This window comes from Scyliorhinus torazame, chromosome 31, assembly GCF_047496885.1.
Source record: "Scyliorhinus torazame isolate Kashiwa2021f chromosome 31, sScyTor2.1, whole genome shotgun sequence".
NCBI classification, from domain to species: domain Eukaryota; kingdom Metazoa; phylum Chordata; class Chondrichthyes; order Carcharhiniformes; family Scyliorhinidae; genus Scyliorhinus; species Scyliorhinus torazame.
The window spans coordinates 27,761,489-27,784,894 of record NC_092737.1 but is presented as its reverse complement, the minus strand read 5'-3'; the positions used below and the strand labels follow the sequence as shown (position 1 = coordinate 27,784,894).

Sequence of the window (23,406 nt, the reverse complement as noted above, 5' to 3'; positions counted from 1 at the left end):
GGGCCGAAGGGCCTGTTCCTGTGCTGTACATTTCTTTGTTCTTTGTTCTTTGTACACTCCATCTGCCATTTCTCTGCCGAAGACTCCAACCAGTTTATATTCTGCTGTATCCTCTGACAATCCTCTTCAAAATCCGCAACTCCACCAAGTTATGTGTCCTCTGCGAACTTACGAATCAGACCAGCTACATTTTCTTCCAAATTCTATATCTACACCACGAAAAACAAAGTCCCCAGAACTGATTCCTGTGAAACCTATGACCCCTGGTGAACTAACCCCTCCACCCTGGGAAAGAATGCCTGACCATCCACACTGTCCATATCCCACAAAATCTTGTAGACCTTATCAGGTCACTCCACAACCTCCGTCTATCGAATGATAATAGTGCGAGTCTATTCAGCCTCTCCGCGTAGCTAACACGCTCTAGTCCAGGGAACATCCTGGTGACGTCCTCTGCACATTCTCCAAAGCTTCCACATTCTTCTTGTAGTGTGGAGACCAGAATTGTGCGCAATATTCCAAGTGCGGTCTCACCAGAATTCTGCACAGCTGACTTGACTTGCCAGTTTTTATACTCGATGTCCAATTCTATGAAGGCAAGCATTTCACATCCTTTCTTGACTACCTTGTCCACCTATATTGCAACTTTCAAAAATATGTAGACCTGTACGCACAGATCTCTCTGACTTTCTATATTCCGAAGGGTTTTGCCATTTACGTTATATTTCCCCTCTATGTTAGACATACCAAAATGCATTACGTCACATTTGTCTTGATTAAACTCCATTTGCCATTTCTCTGCACAGGACCCCAACCTGTCTATGTGCAGCTGTATTCTCTGACAACCCTCGATACTAACTGCCACTCCACCAACCTCAGTGTCATCCGGGAACTTACTAATCAGACCAGCTACATTTTCTTCCAAATCGTTTATGTATACCACAAGTTTATGGATGCCCCAGCTCCGATCCCTGTGGAACACTGCTAGTCACGACCTTCCATTCAGAAAAAAAAACTTCTACTCCTACCTTTGGCCTTCTGTGACCGAGCCAGCTCCGTATCCATCTTACCACCTCACCGCTGATCACCTGTGAAATGACTATGGTACCAGTCTTCCATGAGGCACCTTGTCAAACGTCCATGTAAACAACATCCACCGCCCTCCCTTCACCAATATATTTGTTATTTCCTCAAAAACCCTGATCATGTTAGTGTGGCACGAATTCCCCGCCACAAAACCATGCTTGTCTATCGCTAACGAACTTATTTGTTTACAAATGGGTACAATTCCTGGGCTTGAAAAGTTCCCCCATTAATTTACCTACTACCGACGTGAGGCTCACCGGCCAATAGGTTCCAGGATTATCCCTGCTACCTTTACTAAACAGAGGTACAACATTAGATATTCTCCAGTCCTCTGGGCCTTCACTTGTAACAAATGAGACGTCAGTCAAGGCCCTAGCAAGTTCCTCGCTTGGTTCCTTCAGCATTCTGGGGGAAATCTCATCCGGCCCAGGAGACCTATCAACCTTAATATCTTTTAAAAGACCCCATACCTCCTCCTTTTCGATGTCACGATGACCCATACTGTCTACACGCCCTACCTAAGAATCACCTTCCACAAGTAATTTTCTTTGGTGAACACTGATGCAAAGTAGGCATTTACCTCTCCTATTTCTACTGGCTCAACACATATATTCCCCCACTGTCCTCAAGTTATCCAATCCTCTCCCTAGCCAACATATAGTTTTTTTAAATATCTAAATAAAATGCTTTGGGATTCATTTTAATCGTATTGCGAAGGACTTTTCATGATACCTGCTAGCCTTCCTAATTTTCCGCTTAAGTAAAATCCTACTTCCTTTATACTCCTCAAGTGTTTTGATATGGGCCAGGGTTTAGAGAACCCCAAAGTGTATCATGGAGTTCACCTGACCCACGACTTTTAATAGATTGTGGTATATGGAGCACACGGACCACTCTACAGATGTGGTACAGCAGAAATGGGAAAGTATTTTTTAAATCAAAACAATGTTTATTCTATGAACTCAAGTTAACATTTTAAAAACATACAGTGAACATCTTAGCAGTCATTAATTCAAATACAACCCCCAAAGAATACAACACTAAGTAATCCTTTAAGCTTACCTTTTAACATCCATAAAACTTAAAATGCCTTTTACATGAAGCACATTCGGTTTACATTGACAACTGAGAACATTTATAATTCTGAATTCACCAAATGATGAAGCGATAGTATTTTCATGGCAGAGAGATCAACAATACATCTGCTCTGTCTGGCTTCAGCTCCAACACGGAAAACGAAACCAAAACACACCCTGCAGCAAACAGCCTAAAACGAAAGTAAAAAGCCGACAGACAGCCCAGCTCCGCCCACACTCTGACATCACTGCAGTAATACACATCCATTTCTTAAAGGTACTCGCACTACAGATATTTACATACACACCCATTTATAAACACCCATTTCTTAAAGGTACTCTCACATGACAGTTTCGACTCTCCCTACCCTTCTATGCCGTAAAAATTATCCTTTTTCTTTTTGACGAGGTTTACAATATCTCTCATTATGCAACGCGCCCTAAACTTCCCATACTTATCCTTCGTTTTCCCAGTGACTTTACAGAATCCTAATCAACTGTGGTTTGAGAGACTCCACATTTCCGATGTTGATTTACTATCCAACAACCGCACCGATACCAAATTCTTGAATTCCTATCTAATGTTATGGTAATATGCCTTTCCCCAGTTTAACGCGAGGGTTACCCTCATCCCTGTCCAAAAGTACCCTAAAACTTACGGAATTGTGGTAACTACTGCCAAATTGTTCCCTTACTGAAACCACAACCACCTGACCAGTGTAATTCCCCATTACCAGATCCAGTACTGGCCCTTCCCTAATTGCACTCTCTAACTCTCTAAATATTGCATGAAGAAGCCTTCCTGGATGCACCTTACAACCCCTCCCCGATCCAAGCCCCTGGCACTAAGTGAGTCTCAGTCAATCTCGGGGAAAGTAAAATCTCGTACCATAACAACGCTGTTACTTTTGCACCTCTATAAAATCTCTTCACCTATCTGCTCATCTATCTCCCGTTGACCATTAGGGGACTTGTAATAAAACCCTAACATTGTGATTGCCTCCTTCCTATTCCTACCCAGGTTGCCTCGTTGTATGAGCCCTACCGAAGTGTCCTCCCGCAGTACAGCTATAGTAGTCTCCACAACCAGTAATGCTACTCCACCACCCCTTTTACATCCCCCTCTATCTGTCCTGAAGCATGTATAGCCTCCAACGTTCAGCTGCCAATTCTGCCCCTCCTTCAATCACGTAGCCATAATGTGGAGATGCCGGAGTTGCACGGGGTGGGCGCAGGAAGAAATTGTGCAACAGCAGGTTAAAGACCAACAGGTGTGTTTAGAATCCCGAGCTTTCCGAACGTAGCTCTTTCATTAGGTGAGTGAAGAGGTAGGTTGCACAAAAAGAACATATAAAAACAAAGCCGGGGCAGCATTGTGCCGCAGTGGTTCGCATTGCTGCCTCACGGCGGCGAGGTCCCAGGTTGGATCCCGGCTCTGGGTTACTGTCTGTGTGGAGTTTGCACATTCTCCCCATGTTTGCGTGGGTTTCGCACCCACAACCCAACAACCCAAAGATGTGCAAGGTGGGTGGATTGGCCATGCTAAATTGCACCTTAATTGGAACAAAAAGAATTGGGCACTCTAAATTTATTTATTTTTAAAATACAAAGCCATGATGCAATATGATACTTTCTATGCGAATCTTTCAATTAAGTATTTGCTGGTCCAGACGGTGTGACTGGAGAGAGGGATAGTGGCAGGTTAAAGAGGTCTGAATTGTCTTAAGCCAGGACAATTGGTAGGATTTCGCAAGCCCAAGCCAAATGGTTGGGGGGGGGGACGGGGGGACGGGGGGGGGGGGGGGGGGACAATATGTCCAACTTCCCGGTTGAGGCCGTACTCATGTGCGCGGAACTTGGCTATCAGTTTTTGCTCGGCGATTCTGAGTTGGCACGCGTCCTTATGGCCGCTTACCTGAAGATCAGTGGCTGAATGCCCTTTACTGCTGAAGTGTTCCGCCACTAGAAGGGAACTAGAAGGGATTCCTGTCCGTTCATCCATTGTCGCAGTGTCTGCATGTTCTCGCCAATGAAAGGGCAGCACGGTAGCACAAGTCATTAGCACTGTGACTTCACAGCGCCAGGGTCTCAGGTTCGATTCCCTGCTGGATCACTGTCTGTGCGGAGTCTGCACGTTCTCCCCAGGTCTGTGTGGGTTTCCTCCGGGTGCTCCGGTTTCCTCCCACAGTCCAAAGACGTGCAGGTTAGGTAGATTGGCCATGATAAATTGCCCTTAGTGACCAAAAAAAAGGTTAGGAGGGGTTATTGGATTACGGGGATAAGGTGGAAGTGAGGGCTTAAGTTGGTCAGTGCAGTCTCGATGGGCACAATAGTATCATTCTGCACTTTATGGTCTATGTTCCAATGAAACACACCTCGGGCTTGAGACAATTGACACCTCTTTAAACTCTAATTCTCCCTCTCGCCAATCGCACCGTCTGGTCCTCTAAATACTTAATCACCTGCAAAGACTCGCATTCAAAGTGCCATCTTGCATCATTGGCTTTGTCTGCGTATGCAATGTTTGTGTAACTTACCGCTTCACTTACCTGATGAAGGAGCGACGCTCGTTATTCCAATCATACCTGTTAGACTTTAACGTGGTGCTGTTAGACTTCTTACTTTAACCAGGTACTTCGATTGTCAAAAGGCATTTTAAAAGGTGCCACATCAAAATTTATTGCAAAATGCAAAAGCTCATGTTGGCGTTGGTAGCATCCTGGCATGGTTGGAGCAAAGCTTGCTAACAGAAAACAGAGGATAGGCATAAATTTAACTTGGATTGGATTGGATTGGATTTGTTTATTGTCACGTGTACCGAGGTACAGTGAAAAGTATTTTTCTGCGAGCAGCTCAACAGATCATTAAGTACATGAGAAGAAAAGGGAATAAAAGAAAATACATAATAGGGAAAATAGAGAGGTTAGTAATAATGTTAGCGTTAGAATTACATTTTAAAAGATTAGAACGAGAATAAGTTAAGTAAAAAGTGGATCTGTTTGTGAGAGCTCGCAGAGAGTCGCCTCGCTCCGGCGTCATCTTGGTAAAGGTCATCTTTTTCAGATTGACAGGATATGATAAGTGGTGTGTCGCAGAGATCAGTGCTGGGGTCTCAACTTTTTATATTTAATAAAAAATGAATTGGTAGCATAGTAGTTATCACTGTTGCTTCAAAGCTCCAAGGTCACAGGTTCGATTCCCGGCTTGGTTCACTGTCCGTGTGGAGTCTGAACGTTCTCCCCGTGTCTGCGTGGGTTCATCCGGGTGCTCCGGTTTCCTCCGGTTTCCACAATCGAAAGATGTGAAGGTTCGGTGGATTGGCGATGCTAAATTGGCCCCTAGTGTCCAAACATTTATCTGGGGATAGGTGGATAGTGTCGGGGCATGGGCCCAGGGTAGGGTACTCTTTCAGAGATTCGGTGCAGACTCGACGGGTCAAGGGGCCTCCTACTGGACAGTTGGGATTGTGTCGGTATTTTCCACCACCACTCATCGGCATGTGAGTAGCGGGATGAACTTTGAGGTACCCGCCCCCCACCCCCTCGACAACCCTGTGGATACTGAGGCCAAGACTATTCCCTATGCCCCGCCGCACTGTGAATGACAGCAACGACTCCACCGCAGTCACTATCTGTGTGGTCCAGTATCAGAGCGGATGCAATATTATCACATTGAACTTTCACATACTACATCCTGAAACTGCTTCAAGGACTAATGCAATACGTGCCCATTTAAGGTTCTGCCTTACACACCAGCGAGTACATTGAACTGCTGTTAAATACCGGGTAGGAACATCTCTCCCCAACTTAAATCCAGAAAACGAAGCACATCTGGTGAAGGGTGAGGGTAAGATATATATCGCTCGTTGACACATTAGTTTAATGGCAATTTTTGTTTCTATGTTCCAGGTTGCCCTCCTAGGTGAGCTGTTGTGTGTTCCGAATTTATTTTTCACCTGGCCTGAAATCCGAGTAAAGTATCATTCATTCCGAGAATGAGGGAGAGTTTAATCGGGAAATACCGATGGGCGATGGAGTGCATTAAAGATTATGGGTGCCAGATATTCAATGGATAATGTTATCAACAGATATGGAATCAAAGCGAATAAGATCCACTGATTTGATTTGATTTGATTTATTATTGTCACATGTATTATATACAGTGTAAAGTATTGTTTCTTGCATGTTGCACAAACAATGCATACCGTACATAAGGAAGGAAGGAGAGACTGCAGGATATAATGTTACAGTTATAGCAAGGTGTAGTGAAAAGATCAACTTAATACGAGGTAGGTCCATTCAAAAGTCTGATGGCAGTAGGGAAGAAGCTGTTCTTGAGTCGGTTCGTACGTGACCTCAAACATTGGTATCATTTTCGTGACGGAAGAGGGTGGAAGAGAGTATGTTTGGGGTGCGTGGGGTCCTTAATAATGCTGGCTGCCTTTCTGAGGCAGCGGGAATTATAGATAGAGTCAATGGATGGGAGGCGGGTTTGCGTGATGGACTGGGCTACATTCACGACCGTTTGTAGTTTCCTGTCGTCTTGGGCAGAGCAGACTCCATACCAAGCTGTGCTGCAACCAGAAAGAATGCTTTCTATGGTGCATCTGTAGAAGTTGGTGAGCTGACATGCCAAATGTCCTTAGTCTTCTGAGACATTAGAGTCGTTAGTGGGCTTCCTTAACTATAGTGTCGGCATGGGAGGACCAGGACAGGCTGTTGATGATCTGTACACCTCAAAACCTGAAGCTCTCGACCCTTTCTACTTCGTTGGCATTGATCGGGGCATGTTCTCCTCTACGCTTCCTGAAGTCAATGACATTCTCCTTAGTTTTGTTGACATTGAGGGAGACATTATTGTAGTCGCACCAGTTCACCAGATTATCTATCTCATTCCTGTACTCTGTCTCGCCATTGTTTAAAATCCGACCCATTGCGGTGGTGTCATCAGCAAATTTGAAAATCGAGTTGGAGGGGAATTTGGCCACACAGTCATGGGTGTATAAGAAGTATAGTGGGGGCTGAGGACACAGCCTTGTGGGGACAGGTGTCGAGGATGATCGTGGAGGAGGTGTTGTTGCGTATCTTTCCTGATTGTGGCCTGTGGGTTAGAAAGTTCAGGATCGAGTCGCAGAGGGAGGAGCCGAGGCCAAGGCCACGGAGTTTGGAGATGAGTTTCGTAGGAATGATTGTGTTGACGTCTGAGCTATAGTCGATAAATAGGAGTCTTCCGTAGGTGGCTTTGTTATCTAGGTGTTCCAGGGTATAGAGCAGAGCCATGCAGATGGCGTCTGCTGTGGACCTGTTGCAGCGGTAGACGAACTGTAGTGGATCAACGCAATCCGGGAGGCGCAGTTGATTCGTACCATGACTAACCTGAGAAGCACTTCATGATGATGCATGTCAGAGCCACTCGACGATAGTTGACTTTTTGGGGGACAGGGATGATGGTCGTATTCTTGAAGCAGATAGGGACCTCAGATTGTTGTAAAGAGAGGTTGAAGATGTCTGCGAATACCCCCGCCAGCTGATCCCCGCAAGACCTGAATGCTCGTCCGGGTACCCCATTCGGGCCAGTGGCATTCCGTGCGTTGACCTTCGAGAAGGCTGCTCTGACGTCTGCAGTGGTGATCTCAGGTACAAGTTCATCCGCGGCTTCTGGGGTGGAGGGCTCGCTCTCGCTGACCTCTTGCTCAAAGCGGGCATAGAATGCGTTGAGCTCATCAGGGAGGGGTGCGTGGGAGCCGTCGATTTTACATGCCTTCATCTTATAGCCTGTTATGTCTTACAGACTTCGCCATTGACGGTGGGTATCCGTGTGGCTAGCCTGGGGCTCGAGCTTGGTCCGGTACCGTCTTTTGGCACCTTTGATGGATTTATGCAAATCGTATCTGGCTTTCTTGTAGAGGTCAGGGTTGCTTGATTTGAACGCCTCAGACCTAGACTTCAGCAAGCAGTAACAGCCGTAACAGCCTCCCCGAACAGGCGCCGTAATGTGGCGACTAGTGGCTTTTCACAGTAACTTCATTTGAAGCCAACTTGTGACAATAAGCGATTTTCATTTCATTTCATTTTCAGTAAATATCCCTGTTCATCCAGGGTTTCCGGTTGGGAAACACGTGGATTTGCTTCTTTGGCACACAGTCTTCTACACACTTACTAATGAAGTCAGCTACTGTCGTGGTGTACTCGTTCAGGCTGGTCGCAGAGTTTTTAAATACTGACCAGTGCACTGACTCCAAGCAGTCCTTTGGAAATCATTCGATTACACAGACCAACAATGCACGACTGTCTTTGGCGGATTCACCCGCTTCAGGTTTTGCTCATAACCGGGGAGCAGGAGCACAGCCTTGTGGTCAGATTTGCCAAAGTGTGGGTGGCGATAGAGCGGTAGGCATGTTTGATATTTGCGCAGCAGTGGTCCAGGATATTTGGGCCCCTAGTGGAACAGGTGACATGTTGGTGGTAACTTGGTAGTACGCTCTTGAGCTTGGTATGATTGAAGTCCCCAGCTACAGTGAACAAGGCCTCGGGATGTTTCGTTTCAAGGTTATTTGTGATGGTAAATATTTCGTCCAGTGCGATTTTCACGTTCGCATGGGGTGGGATGTAAACTGCCATCAGGATAACGGAGCTGAACTCCCGCGGAAGGGAGAAGTGGTGGCATTTTAGCGTCAGATATTCTTGGTCCGGGGAGCAGAAACTCGCCACTGTTGCTGCATCTAGGCACCAGGAAGTGTTGATTAGGAGGCAGACCCCAGCACCCGTTGCCTTGCCTGAGGCCGCCGGACGGTCCATTCGGTAGATTGAGAAGCCGTCTGGTTGTTGGGCACAGTTCGCTGAAACAGAAGTGAGCCATGTCTCCGGGAAGCAGAGCACATAGCAGTCCCTTAGTTCCCTTTGAAAAGTGAGTCTGGCTTTTTAAGTTCGTCTATCTTGTTTTCTAGAAATTGGACATTAGCTAGGAGTAAGCTGGGCGAGGGGCTTTGGGGCCGCGTTGTTTCACTCTCACCTGCAGGTCTGCACGTGTTCCACTCTTCCTGGAGTGACTGCTTCTTTTCGAGCGTGGGTGACGGTGAGAGTATGCAGTGTTAAGGGAATAGTTGTGTCCGATGAGGTTATTCACTCTGGTCGGTGTGTGGATGGAGGATTTGATGCCTTGCTTGCGGTTCTTGCGTTGGTAGGTGGGTCTGCGCGGTCGAGCGTTCCGGCTCGCTGTCGGGCTGTGGTTTGCCTGCACAGGTTGGTGGATGTCCAGACCATGTTCCGGCGCGGATGGGGTGAAGGCCGGTAAGTGGATGCGTCTCTGGGATCGCGGTTGAGGATGAGGCGATGGCCGGGTCCGTGTGCTGTGTTCTGCAAGGTCCTTTTCAGATCGCGGTCTTCCTTCAGAGGATGGAGGATCTCTCGACCTACAAGTACATTTAGAACAGCAGTATGAGTGATTGTTAGACTTTGGGAGTTGATTTTTAGGAGTATGGGGCGACTGTAAAGGGGGGAGTGGAAGCAGTGCGTGGGGCCTGCAGGGGGCCGCAGCTCTCCGGGATAGTGGGGTTGGAAGCTGGGGGGGGGGGGGGGGGGAGGGTGGAGGGCTGCAGATGCTGCGATGCTGGCCTGGTCGTCGGAGAGCAGAAGAGTGGAGCTTCCGGCTTGTGTGGTGTTTTCCAGGTCTCTGGGAGCTTGTAGAATGAAGCCCTGGCTTCTAGCGCGGTTTCCTGGTCTCTGGCAGCCGCTGTAGGGGAATTCCCAGGCCTGGGTTGCAGCTCCTAGGTGGAAACGCTGGAACTTCTTTGAGGGGTAGAATCGTCTACCCCAGTTCAAATATTCCCATGCGCCTGTCCCAGCCATTGGTTTCACGTTCTGAAGACCACATAATTCTACTGCCTTCCCCCATGTAGCAACATGATTGTGTAGTGACAGAAAACTGAATATTGTTTGTAGCTCAATATACCGCAAGGACACTACAGATACCGATAATTTACAGGAACCCAAATCGCATTTTGGTTGGAAAGATTACCTTCGGGAGGACGAATAGGTAATATTGTCTTGTTGTTACAAGGAAAGAGAAAACCCAGGGTCGCTATGAATTTGGGAGAATCTTGATGCTAATAGAGAATGAGGCCCCATTTTATACAATCCACCGCTGGTAGTGGATAGGTGTGTCATGGGAATTTCACTTTAAGAAATGTTTATCTGCTCAAGTGGTCGCAGTGATGTCAGAGCGTGAGTGCAGTTGAGCTCTGGCTCTGCTTTTTAGTTTCGCTTTGAGGAAAAGCTTGGGTGTGTCTGTGTATATTAGTTTCGTTTTAGTGTTGGAGCTGCAGCCAGTCAGAAAAGATGCAATTTTTATCTATCTGCCATCTAAAGGCTATGACAAGATCATTTGGTGAATTCAGAGTGATAACTGCTCTCAGTAAAGAACTGAAACCTGATGTGCGTCTGTAGAAAGGTTTTTTTTTTTGTCTTTTGGATGTTAAAAGGAAAGTTTAAGGATTAGTTTGAGTGTTGTATATTTGGGGGTTGTATTTGAATTGGTGGTTGCTTATATTTTCACTGTATGTTTTAAAAAGGTTAACTGAGTTAATTGTTTTGCTTTAAAAAATACTTTTTGATTTATGGTGCACCACACCTGTAGAGTGGGCCGTGTGCTCCCCATACCACCATCTAGTAAAAGTCATGGGACAGGTGATCTCCATGATACACTTTGGAGTGATCTAAACCCTGGCCCATAACAGGTGACACCATAAACGGACCTACAGTTCGTATAATTATTGACAAGAGAATTGTGTAGAAATCATTCAGAAAGTGACATGTTGTCTCGTTTTATGTTGCAGGAATCAAATAATAAGCATATAAAACAGAAGGGCAGGTTAATAAGGTGGTGGAAAAGGCGCATGAGACAGTTAACGTTTGCCGTCGAGACCTAGATTACAAAAGCCGGAGGTCATGGTGGACTTGTGTAGAGGTGTGGTGAGGCCACAGCTGGAGTATTGTGTGCAGTTCTGGTCGCTGCATTATAGGGAGGATGTGATTGCACTGAATCGAATGCAGAAGCGATTCACCAGGATATTGCCTGGATGGAACATTTAAGTTATGAAGATGGGTTCGATAGGCGTGGGTTGTTTTAGCTGGAGGAGAGAAGACTCAGGGGCGTCATGATCGAGATGTACCTGATTATGAGGGGCATGGCAGGGTGGATAGGGAGCAGCTGTTCTCCTTAGTTGAAGGGTCAATTACGAAGGAGCACAAGTTCAAGTTGAGAGGCAAGAGGTTTAGGAGGGATTTCAGTATTATTTATTTTTACCCAGAGGGTGGTGACGGTCTCCAATGCACTGCCTTTGGGGGGGGGGGGGTCGTAGTGGCGGGATGCCTCACATCCCTTAAAAAGTATCTGGATGTGTATTAGCACGTCTTAACATTCACGCTGTGGACCAAATGCTGCAAACGTGATTAGGTTGGGAGGTGTTTCTCATGCGTCGGTGCTGACTTGATGGGCCGAAAGTACTCATCTACGCTGTATTATTCTGTGATTCAATGATATAGAACATAGAACATAGAACAATACAGCGCAGTACAGGCCCTTCGGCCCACGATGTTGCACAGAAACAAAAGCCATCTAACCTACACTATGTCATTATCATCCATATGTTTATCCAATAAACTTTTAAATGCCCTCAATGTTGGCGAGTTCACTACTGTAGCAGGTAGGGCATTCCACGGCCTCACTACTCTTTGCGTAAAGAACCTACCTCTGACCTCTGTCCTATATCTATTACCCCTCAGTTTAAAGTTATATTCCCTCGTGCCAGCCATTTCCATCCGCGGGAGAAGGTTCTCACTGTCCACCCTATCCAACCCCCTGATCATTTTGTATGCCTCTATTAAGTCTCCTCTCAACCTTCTTCTCTCCAACGAAAACAACCTCAAGTCCATCAGCCTTTCCTCATAAGATTTTCCCTCCATACCAGGCAACATCCTGGTAAATCGCCTCTGCACCCGCTCCAAAGCCTCCACGTCCTTCCTATAATACGGTGACCAGAACTGTACGCAATACTCCAAATGCGGCCGTACCAGAGTTCTGTACAGCTGCAACATGACCTCCCGACTCCGGAACTCAATCCCTCTACCAATAAAGGCCAACACTCCATAGGCCTTCTTCACAACCCTATCAACCTGGGTGGCAACTTTCAGGGATCTATGTACATGGACACCTAGATCCCTCTGCTCATCCACACTTTCAAGAACTTTACCATTAGCCAAATATTCCGCATTCCTGTTATTCCTTCCAAAGTGAATCACCTCACACTTCTCTACATTAAACTCCATTTGCCACCTCTCGGCCCAGCTCTGCAGCTTATCTATATCCCTCTGTAACCTGCTACATCCTTCCACACGATCGACAACACCACCGACTTTAGTATCGTCTGCAAATTTACTCACCCAAACCCTTCTGCGCCTTCCTCTAGGTCATTGATAAAAATGACAAACAGCAACGGCCCCAGAACAGATCCTTGTGGTACTCCACTTGTGACTGTACTCCATTCTGAACATTTCCCATCAACCACCACCCTCTGTCTTCTTTCAGCTAGCCAATTTCTGATCCACATCTCTAAATCACCCTCAATCCCCAGCCTCCGTATTTTCTGCAATAGCCTACCGTGGGGAACCTTATCAAACGCTTTGCTGAAATCCATATACACCACATCAACTGCTCTACCCTCATCTACCTGTTCAGTCACCTTCTCAAAGAACTCAATAAGGTTTGTGAGGCATGATCTACCCTTCACAAAGCCATGCTGACTATCCCTGATCATATTATTCCTATCTTTATGATTATAAATATGACTGCATAATGGTGGGAGGCGAATTAGGTTGTCCTTGAAATTTGTCTGCTAGCCAGTTCAATGTAAAGAGGCTTCACGGGATGTACAAGGTGGTTAAGACTCCGATTCAGCATAGACTCTATGTCTGAGCACTACCAAAAAAAATATTCATAGGCTGTGGGCATTGCTGACTCCGCTATCATCTAATGCCCGTGCAGAACTGTCACTGCAGAGGACATTGGAGAGTCAACCACATTGATGTGGATCTGGAGCCACAGGTATTCCAAACCGTGTCAGGGCGGCATGAAGGTCATTCCTGGACACGAGCAAGAATATAAGAAACGGATGTGTCCTTTGGCACACCGCCATCAGAGAACTCTGTATAAAACTTTGAAGGCAAGCCCACAGATGCATTGATGCGATTGATTGCCGTGAGGCACCGTACCCAGGAGGAGCAGGCAATCCCGATTGATTAGAATGTCACTCTGTGATGTGCGCGCCCAAAGCTCTGTCCCAGCGCTGTCTCTCCCCCTGAGCAGGGAGTAGAACCAGTGCCTCTCCTGATCTCTCCCTGTGGCGATGAGGGCTGGATGCTGTTTCCCAGCGCTGATCTCTTCCCCTGAGCAGGGAATACATTCGGTGTCTCCCCTAATCTCTCCCTGTGAGGATGAAGGCTGGATGCGGTTTCCCAGCTCTGATCTTTATGTTCTTACTGTCTACAGGAATAGTGCCAGAAGACTGGAGGGAGGCAGATGTTGTCCCCTTGTTCAAGAAAGGGAATAGGTATAACCCTGGGAATTTTCGGCCGGTTAGTCTCACATCGGCCATGGGTAAATTACTGGAGAGGGTCCTGAGGGATAGGATTTATGATCATTTGGAAAGATACAGCTTAATCCAGGAGAGTCAGCACGGATTCGTGAGGGGGAAGTCTTGCCGCACAAGTTTGATTGTATTCTTTGAGGAGGTAATTAAGTACATAGATGAAGGCCGAGAAGTTGATATATATACATGGATTTTGATAAGGTGTCCCATGGTAGGCTCATGCAGAAAGTAAGGAGGCGTGGCATTGAGGGAAATTTGGCCGATTGGATCAGTAACTGGCTATCACATAGAAGACAGGGAATATAGTGGTGGTAGATGGTAAATTCTCATCCTGGAGCCCAGTCACCAGCGGCGTACCACAGGGATCGGTGCTGGGTCCTCTGCAATTAGTGATTTTTATCAATGACTTGTATGATGGAGTTGAAGGTTGGGCTAGTAAATTTGTTGATGACACCAAGAATGGTGGAGCAGTGGATAATGTGGAGGGCTGTTGTAGGCTGCAAAGAGACATTGATAGGGTGCAGAGCTGGGCTGAAAAATGGCAGATGGAGTTTAATTCTGAAAAGTGTGAGGTGATTCATTTTTGTAGGACAAACTTGAATGCGGATTACAGGGTTAACGGCAGGGTTCTGAAGAATGTGGAGGAGCAGAGAGATTTCGGAGTACATGTCCATAGATCCCTAAAAGTTGCCACCCAAGTGGATAGAGCCGTCAAGAAAGCCTACAATGTGTTAGCATTTATTAACAGAGGGATTGAATTAAAGAGCCGTGAGGTTAATGCGCAACTGTACAAGACCTTGGTTAGACCACATTTGAAGTATTGTGTGCAGTTCTGGTCACCTCATTATAGGAAGGTGTGGAAGCATTGGAAAGGGTGCAAAAGAGATTTACCAGGGAGCTGTTTGGATTGGAGGGTAGTTCTTATGAGAAAAGGTTGAGGGAGCTAGGGCTTTTCTTATTGGAGCGAAGGAGGATGAGAGGTGACTTAATTGAGGTGCATAAGATGATGAGAGGGATAGATAGCCTGGACGTTCAGATACTATTTCCTCGGGTGGATGTCGCTGTTTCAAGGGGGCATAACTATAAGGTTCATGGTGAAGATATAGGAGGGATGTCAGAGGTAGGTTCTTTACTCAGAGAGTGGTTAGGGCTTGGAACGCACTCCCAGCTTTGATAGTGGAGTCGGACACTTTAGGAGCTTTCAAGCGGTTTTTGGATAGGCATATGGAGTGCACTAGAATGATTGAGAGTAGGTTGATTTGATCTTAGTTTCAGACTAGTTCGGCACAACATCGTGGGCCGAAGGGCCTGTACTGTGCTGGACAGTTCTATGTTCTATGTTCCATTATCTCTGTTCCTGAACAGGGAATAGATTCGGTGTCTCCCCTGATCTCTCCCTGTTAGTGTGAGGGCTGGATACCGTCTCCCAGCGCTGATCTCTGCCCCTGAACAGGATTCGAATTAGTGTGTCCCATCATCTCTCCCTGTGAGGATGATGCCGCTTTGCTGATCTCGCTGTGTGGCTGGAGAGTGTGATCAGGGTCTTTGTCCCTCTGGGGACCTTTCAGTGGAACTGCGATCACAATCTTCGTGTTGGTGCCAATGTCCCGCAGTACATTGAGAGACCTCGACGGTGCCCATGTTTATATCACTCCCTCTTTGAGAGTGAGTTCAGAATGTTTATCTTTGTTCTCAACTCTTTCCGTCTGACTACAAAATATAATCACGGGTGATTTCCCTATAAAATCTCTCTCTCTTTCTCTCTCTCTGTCTCTCGCTCTCTCCCTCTCACTCCCGTTCTCTCTCTCTCTCTCAGTCTCTCTGTCTGTATCTATCTATCTATCTCTCTCCCCCTCTCACTCCCGTTCTCTCTCTCTTTCTCTCTCTGTCTCTCACTCTGTCCCTCTCGCTCTCTCTGTCTCTCTCTCTGTCTCTCTCTCTCGCTCGCTCTCTCCCGCTCCCTCCCGTTCTCTATCGCTCTCTCCCTCTGTCTCTCTCTGTCTCTCTCTCTCTCTCTCTCTCTCCCTCTCTGTCTCTCTCTCTCTCTGTTTCTCTCTCTCTCTCCCTCCCTCTCAATCCGGTTCTCTCTCTCTCTCTCTCTCTCCCTCTGTCTCTCTCTATCTCTCTCTCGCTCGCTCTCTCTGTCTGTCTCTCTGTCGCTCTCTCTCTCTCTCACTCCTGTTCTCTTTCTATCTCCCTCTCTGTCTCGCTCTTTCTGTGTGTGTCTCTCTCTCTCTGTCTGTCTGTCTCTCTGTCTCGGTCTCTCTCTCCCTCTCTCTCTGTCTCTCTCTGTCTCTCTCTCTCTCTCTCTCTGTCACTCTCTCTCTCTCTCTCAGTGGCAGCTGGGAATAGAGTCTGCAGCATTATTAAGAACTGTCTCTAATTGAGCACTGTGATCAGTGGTTGTGTCCCTGCGAGTATCTCTCTAATTGGGAAAGTGATCTCAAATCGAGCCCCTGTCCTGAATACAAGCTCTGAACAGAGACTTTGATAATAGGTTCTGCCACAGTGATGTCTCCTGCCTGACCTGGATTGAAGTTAGAGTTTGTGACTCTGTGTTGATGCCTCTTTCAGAGGGAGTGGAACTGGCACTGCTGTCCCTGACTAATCTTCCTCTAAATGGGGACTGTGATCAGCGATTCCTGCACTGTTGTGGGTTTTCTGCCTGTGTGAGGTGTGATCAGTCCGTTTCTCAAAGTAATTCTCACTGTGATTGCAAACCATTTCATATCATATACTTGTATAAATTATTTAGAGGCGGGCGTTGAGGCAAAAGCTCTAAATTTGCAGGTGATACTAAGCTAGACAGAATAATGAATTACGAGGATGACGCTGCGCGACCCCAGATGGACATTGAGAAGTTAGCCAAATCGGCAGACACCTGTCAGATGAACTTCAATGTGAGATAATGCATTTTGGCAGGAGAAACATGGGGAGACAATATAGGCACAATGGTGCAACCTTGAGGGGAGTACAGGAGCAGAGGGAACTCAGGGTTTTCGTGCATAATTCTCTGAAGGTGGCCAGGCAAGTTGAAACAATAATTAAGAATACTTGTAGGCTCCTTGGGTTTATAGATAGACGCACAGCATATAAATGCAAGAAAGTTATGCTACACCTCGTTGAAACATTGGGCACACCATATTTCGTGTATTGTGTTCAGTTCTGGGCACCTTATTTAAGAAACGATCTTAAATTCCTGGAGATGGTGCAGAGGAGATTTACTAGAATGATACCAGGAATGAGGAATTTTAGATACAAGGAAAAATTGGAGAAACCAAAAGAGAAATTGCTGGAAAATCTCAGGAGGTCTGGCAGCATCTGTCGGGAGAGAAAATAGCTAACGTGCCGTGTCCAGATGGCCCTTTGTTATATGAAAGTTTGGAGAAATTGGACTTGTTCTCCTTGGAGAAGAGATGATTAAGAGTCGACCTTATTGAGGTGTTCAAACTTGTGAACAATTTTGACAAGGTGAAGAAGGATATTCTGTTTCCAATGGTTGGTATGTCAGTGACGAAGGCTCACAATTTCAAGATCGTCAGCATGTTGGAGTGAGGTGAGGAGAAACTTCTTCACTCAAAGTTGTTGGGTTTGGTATGTGTTGCCTGGGAGGTGGTGAAGGCGGATGCCACAGGAGGTTTCAAAAGAGAGCTGGATATATATTCGAAAGAGCTTAATTTAGTGGGCTACGGAGATAGGGCTGGGAATGGGACGAGGTGGGTAGCTCTTTTGGGATCGGGTGCGGGTACGGTGGGTAGAATAGCCTCCTCCTGTGCTGTAATTAATAAATAACAAAAGTAAAATCACTGAACTGATCCTTGTGCCTGATCTTTTAGGTTGAGCTGATCAATCATGACGCCTGTCTCTCTCTTCCTTCTGGCTTTCCTCTGTGCCCGCGAAATGGATGCAACGGAACTAAATGATACCATCCTGACTAAAATCATTAAGGAGTAAGTGTTTCATAATTCACGGACCTTATGCAAACAATCATATTTCTGCGATGTTCCTATCTCATTCCAGCCTAATGTGCAATGTCACAGTTACTGCCAATCGGGTGGCCTTCAAGTATTCGGTCCAGAACCAGGGTGAAGTGCCCTGTATCACCGGTTGTGGCACCGTTTCGGTCCCTCTGAGTCGCAGGATATATGGTGTCAATCTCACTCACTCACGGTTTGACCACCAAAATCTCAATAAAAATCAGGAAACGTTTGAAGTGCTGATCATCACATTGCTGTAGGAGCTGTTCACAAATTGTGCTCCGTCCTTCCATGATCTTTCTGTATCAAGGGGCTGGTTTAGCAGGGGCTGGTTTAGAACAGGGCTAAATCGCTGGCTTTGAAAGCAGACCAAGGCAGTCCAGCAGCACGGTTCAATTCCCGTACCAGCCCTTCCCGAACAGGCGCCTGAATGTGGCGACTAGGGGCTTTTCACATTAACTTCATTTGAAGCCTACTTGTGACATTAAGCCATTTTCATTTCATATCTCCCCAGACACATGTTATTTTCTCTCCAAAATAAAGTCATAACTCCGCCTTATTCGCAAAGAATGGAGTGAATATCTGAACCCAGTTTTCTCCCTCAGTATCACCCTGGGCGAGGTCAATGCGAGGCACATCCTTTAGTGTGTCTCGGCAGTTGGACGTGGGCCACCTGGAGTGGCTGGCCAGGCCATTTCAGGGTCAAATGGAGGTAAAGCGATGGAGATGTCTGGTTATCATAACCGGGCTTTTCTTCCTAGTCACCCTGACTGAGACCAACTTTCAAATCCTCATTTACTGACTGACATCAACTTACACCAACTGCCACGGTGGGATCTGAATCCATGTTTCAGCAGGATATTAACCTGTGTGGCTGGATTGCTCGTTAGGCAACATTCATATTATGCCACCATCTCCCCATAAACTCTTCATAGTTCACGATCTTTCCGGGATCCGGGTGGCACAGTGGTTAACACTGCTGCCTGGGCCTTGGCTAACTGCCTGTGCGAAGTATGCATGTTCTCCCCTGTCTGCGTGCGTTTCCTGGATTGCTCCCATAGTCCAAAGATGTGCAGGTTAGGTGGATTGGCCATGTTAAATTGCTTCCTATTGTCCAAAGGTGAGCAGTTTAGATGGATTGGTCATGATAAATTGCCCCTTGTGTGCAAGGATGAGCGGGTTAGGTGGGCTGGCCATGCTACATTGCCTCCTAGTGTCCAAAGATGAGCGGGTTAGGTGCACTGGCCAAGCTAAATTGCCCACTGGTGTCCAAAGATGAGCAGCTTAGGTGGGTTGACCATGCTAAATTGCCTCCTAGTAGTCCAAAGATGAGCAGGTTAGGTGCACTGGCGATGCTAAATTGCCGCCTAGTGTCCAGAGATGCGCAGGTTTGGTGGATAGGCCACGCTAAATTGCCTCCTAGTGTCCAAAGATGAGCGGGGTAGGTGCAATCGCTATGCTAAATTTACCCTAGTTTCCAAAGATGAGCAGGTTAAGTGGATTATCCACGCTAAATTGCCACCTCGTAGTGAAAGGCTGAGCGGGTTAGGTGCGCTGGATATGATAGATTGCCCCTAGTGTCCAATGATGTGCAGGTTAGGTGGATTGGCTATGATAAATTGTCCTTAGTGCCCAAGGATGAGCGGGTTAGGTGGGTTGGTCATGTTAATTTGCCTCCTAGTGTCCAACGATGAGCCGGTTAGGTGCACTGGCCCTGCTAAATTTCCCCCTGGTGTCCAACGAGGAGCAGGTGGGGTGGGTTGGCCATGCTAAATTGCCTCCTAGAGTCCCAGGATGGGCTGGTTATGTGCACTGGCCATGCTAAATTGCCCCCTAGTGTCCAAAGATATGCAGCTTCGGTGGATAGTCCATACTAAATTGCCTCCCTGTGTCCAAAGATGAGAGGGTTAGGTGCAATGGCCATGCTAAATTGCCTCCTAGTAGTCCAAAGATGTGCGGGTTAGGTGCACTGGCCATGATAAATTGCCACCTAGTGTCCAAAGATGTGCAGGTTAGGTGGATTGGCCATGATAATTTCCCCTCGTGTCCAAAGATGAGCGGGTTCGGTGGATTGGCCATGCTAAATTGCCTCCTAGTGTCCAAAGATGAGCAGGTTAGGTGGGTTGGCCATGCTAAATTGTTTCCTAGTGTCCAAAGATGAGCAGGGCAGCTGGATTGGCCATGCTGAATTTCCCCTCAGTATCCAAAGATGGGGGATTGTCCTTGTTACATTTTGCCCTCGTGTCCAAAGATATGCACTTTATGTTATGAACATAGGCTGGGGCAGTGGCCTTAGGCAGGGTGCTCTTTCAACGGGTCGGTACAGAGTCTGTGGATCTAAAGGCTTATTGATCAACTGTAAGGAGACTGTGGATACACCTGGGATAAGCAACCTGGCCCTCCGTGGATGGCGGGTGGGGCGCTGGACTGCCTCATTACCGTTCTGTCTGTATTTTCAGTAGGGGCTTGGAGACAGGTGCTGGAGCAAAATTGAGATGGGGAAATCTGGATAAGAATGGTTCGCCATAAAAGCGTTGGCCCACTTTCTCATGTTGCCTCTTTCTTTCCTCTTAGTTTCCGGCATGTCCGGCCCGAAGAGAAGGAGCAATTCTCCTTTCTCATTGCGCTGAAGCCCAGTGAGTGCAGACAAGGCGGCAAACAAATGTACCTGAACGGTAACATCTCCAGTGAACAGCCACAAATCAGTGGAAACTCTGACGACTTCAAACCGAAGCTGAACTACATCGCTCTTCACCCAGATGGAGCTGAAGACTGTTCCGAATTTAAGATAATATTTAATATGCGCGACGGGAAGCGCCTGCCCCTGTGGTTTGCAGATCAGGTGAAAAAGGCCAGGATTTTAATCAACGGAGGTTGTGTTTTATTATACACTGAAAACACACCGTGCACCAGGAAATGTTTCAGTGGGAAGAACTTCATAGACATTGTAGGTCCTCTCAAGGACCTGCCCTTTCTGGATTGGAAAGCACCGAAGATTAACAAATACTTTGTCTACGGGGAAGTGGACAATTGTGACAAGAACAAAAAAGCGCGGATCATTCAGCGTTTCCAGTGTCTGGATGAAGGTGGAATCGACCCCAATGGTACTTTCCTGTTCCGAAGATGCAAGGAGAACCTGCCCTGCGACCAGTGTAATCGACAGAATGATTACTGCGTCAATAATTAATCAACGCAATCGCTGTCGGTCCTTAAATCTTCACATATCCTCCTTCAATCGCGCACACTTTCCTGCTCTCCATCTATTCCGGGGAAGAATCTCTCCCTCTACACTTTCCACCATGCCATTCTCCTTTACTGTCCACGCCACATTCTCACTCCGGTATACACTCTCCTGCAATCCGCATTCTGCCACGAGATATGCCCTCCAGTTTCTGGGCATCCCTTCCCTCCTTGCACCATCTTATCATCCCTGTCCCACGCCTAGCCCAATGGAAGATTATCCGACTGCACAAACTGTTCGCTGTTCATTCCCAAACAGACCAAACCCCCATCCACACCTTTAGCCCAGTTAGCTTTGCATCTGGGCTCTCCCCTCATAGTACTCTGCACGTGCATAGACTCCGCTCCAGAGCAGTCCCCATCCCAAGACAAATATCCGAAAATTACATTCCAAATCCAGAGAGACTCTCCTCTCCAGCGGACTCCGCGTTCATACAATCCATCCCAATCCTGATCCCAACACTCATCTCCTTGAGACTCCCTTTTACATGCACCCCTTTCATTCAAACATTCTCATAGAATAATTGTCATTTCAGAGTCACAAACTTCCAGTATTCCCACTCCTGTACAATTATTCCTGCCATCGCACAATGCCACTTCCCATTCACCTCTAAAATAATCTAACTGTCCCTCCCTGAAACCCTTTCGCCCACCCTGCATCCCAATTTACAGCAATGCACAACATGGCCGACACAAAAGACTAACCGCTACTTTGTAACGATCGCTGGGCAATATTACCGAGAGGCTACGTTCAATTTGTCGCAATTGAAAACCATTACAAATGAGAAAGAAGCAACACTTCAGTCCTGTAGGATTTGGTTATGTATTAATCTCCGCTTGGCAATAAACTTTAATTTGCAATCATGTTGATTTCTGGGTTTTTTGCTCACTCTGTCAAACTGGAAATTCAAATTCAGAGCACAAGGAACAAGTGAGGCGATGGACAGACGGGAAACAGGACAGAATGGACTCTACTGTCACACTGTGTTAACCTTCTCCTGAGGCTAATTACCTCATTATCCCAAACCGGAACACGAACACAATAATAAGTTTGTATCCAGTAGCTCAGAAAGTAAGTTCCTGTGGGCTATTGATAATAAGCATGCGAGGAGGACATGTCCTCTTGTCCCATAATTTAGAGCAAGAGGGTCATTGTTTAAACATAAGGGGTGACTCATTTAAGATGCAGATGGTGGGAATGTTTTTCTCTGGGAGTATTTGGAGTTTCTGGAACCATATTCCTCTAAAGGCAGTGGAAGCAGAGTTATTGAATAGTTTTCTGAGGCAGAGCTCGGTAGATTGTTGCTTAAAAGGGGGTGAAAGCTTATGAGGAGGCAAGAATGTGGGTTTGATCCATGATCACATTGATTCGTGGAACAGCCTCGAGGGGCCGAGTGGCCCACTCCTGCTCCGAATTCATTTGTCTGAACTGTAAGCCAAACAAATACGATTATTATCGGAAAATCTCAGGAGTCAGCAAAGCTGCCACATTCCAATCCTTTGATCGTCTTTCAAAAAATATTCACTCGTGGGATCTGGACCACCATTTATTCCCCATCCCTAATAACCCATCAACTGCGGGTCACGCTCCGCCACTTCAGAGGGACATTTCAGAGTTAACTCCATTTCTGTGTGGGTCGAGAGTCATTTGTAGGCCAGACCGGGGCAAGGGCGCCAGATTTCCTTCCCTAAGACATTATTCAACAAGATGGGGTTTATGTTCCAACAACAGTTTCATAATTATCATTGGACTTCTAATCGCAAATTTTCTTTGTTAATTAAGTTCACATTTCAAAAATTCCGCGGTGGGATTCGAACCCGGATCCGAAGAGCATTACTTTGACATCTCTTGATTGTTAGCCCAGTGACAATAGCGTTAGGCCACCGCCTGCCCCCTGTGGGTGATACTTTCCCTCCTATCACCACCTTTCCAATAAACACCCTCCAAGCACCTTCTCCAATCAGTTGCTGCTGAATGATGAGCTCCTGAGAAAATCCAACAACTGCCTTGGACTTTGCCACCACAGAAAACAACCTCCTTCCAAAGAGGTCCGACAGTTAAAACAAGCAGTGGAATTGGAACTCTCTCTTTAACTGTAGACCCTTGTCAGTGCGCAAGTCGGGTGTGTGAAGGAGTTGAGGGGAGGTGGGGGTAACTCACAGGGGAACAGAGCCTGGAGTTGCTGCAGTCTGTCAGCAGAGGGTGGGATTCTATCAATAACTGGAATAGGTTTGAGGAGCCTTGCATTCTTTCTTAATTCATCGAAACCAGAGACCAACAGCTCCCCCAAAACACACACAGATATACACAGACGCACACACCTCCCCCCCCCCCACACACACACACACAGACACGCGAATCTCCAACCCCGCGCTGTCAGCC

At 46.8% G+C, this 23,406-nt stretch overlaps 1 protein-coding gene across 1 annotated transcript; it reads left to right on the top strand.

The window, feature by feature from the left end:
- Positions 1-5,848: 5,848 nt before the first annotated feature.
- Positions 5,849-21,887, top strand: LOC140404537 (uncharacterized). Its single transcript, XM_072493142.1, has 3 exons — positions 5,849-6,008; positions 17,643-17,756; positions 20,358-21,887. Exons 2-3 carry the CDS (start codon positions 17,659-17,661, stop codon positions 20,968-20,970), a joined length of 711 nt encoding a protein of 236 aa, XP_072349243.1. The 5' UTR covers positions 5,849-6,008; positions 17,643-17,658; the 3' UTR covers positions 20,971-21,887.
- Positions 21,888-23,406: the final 1,519 nt, after the last annotated feature.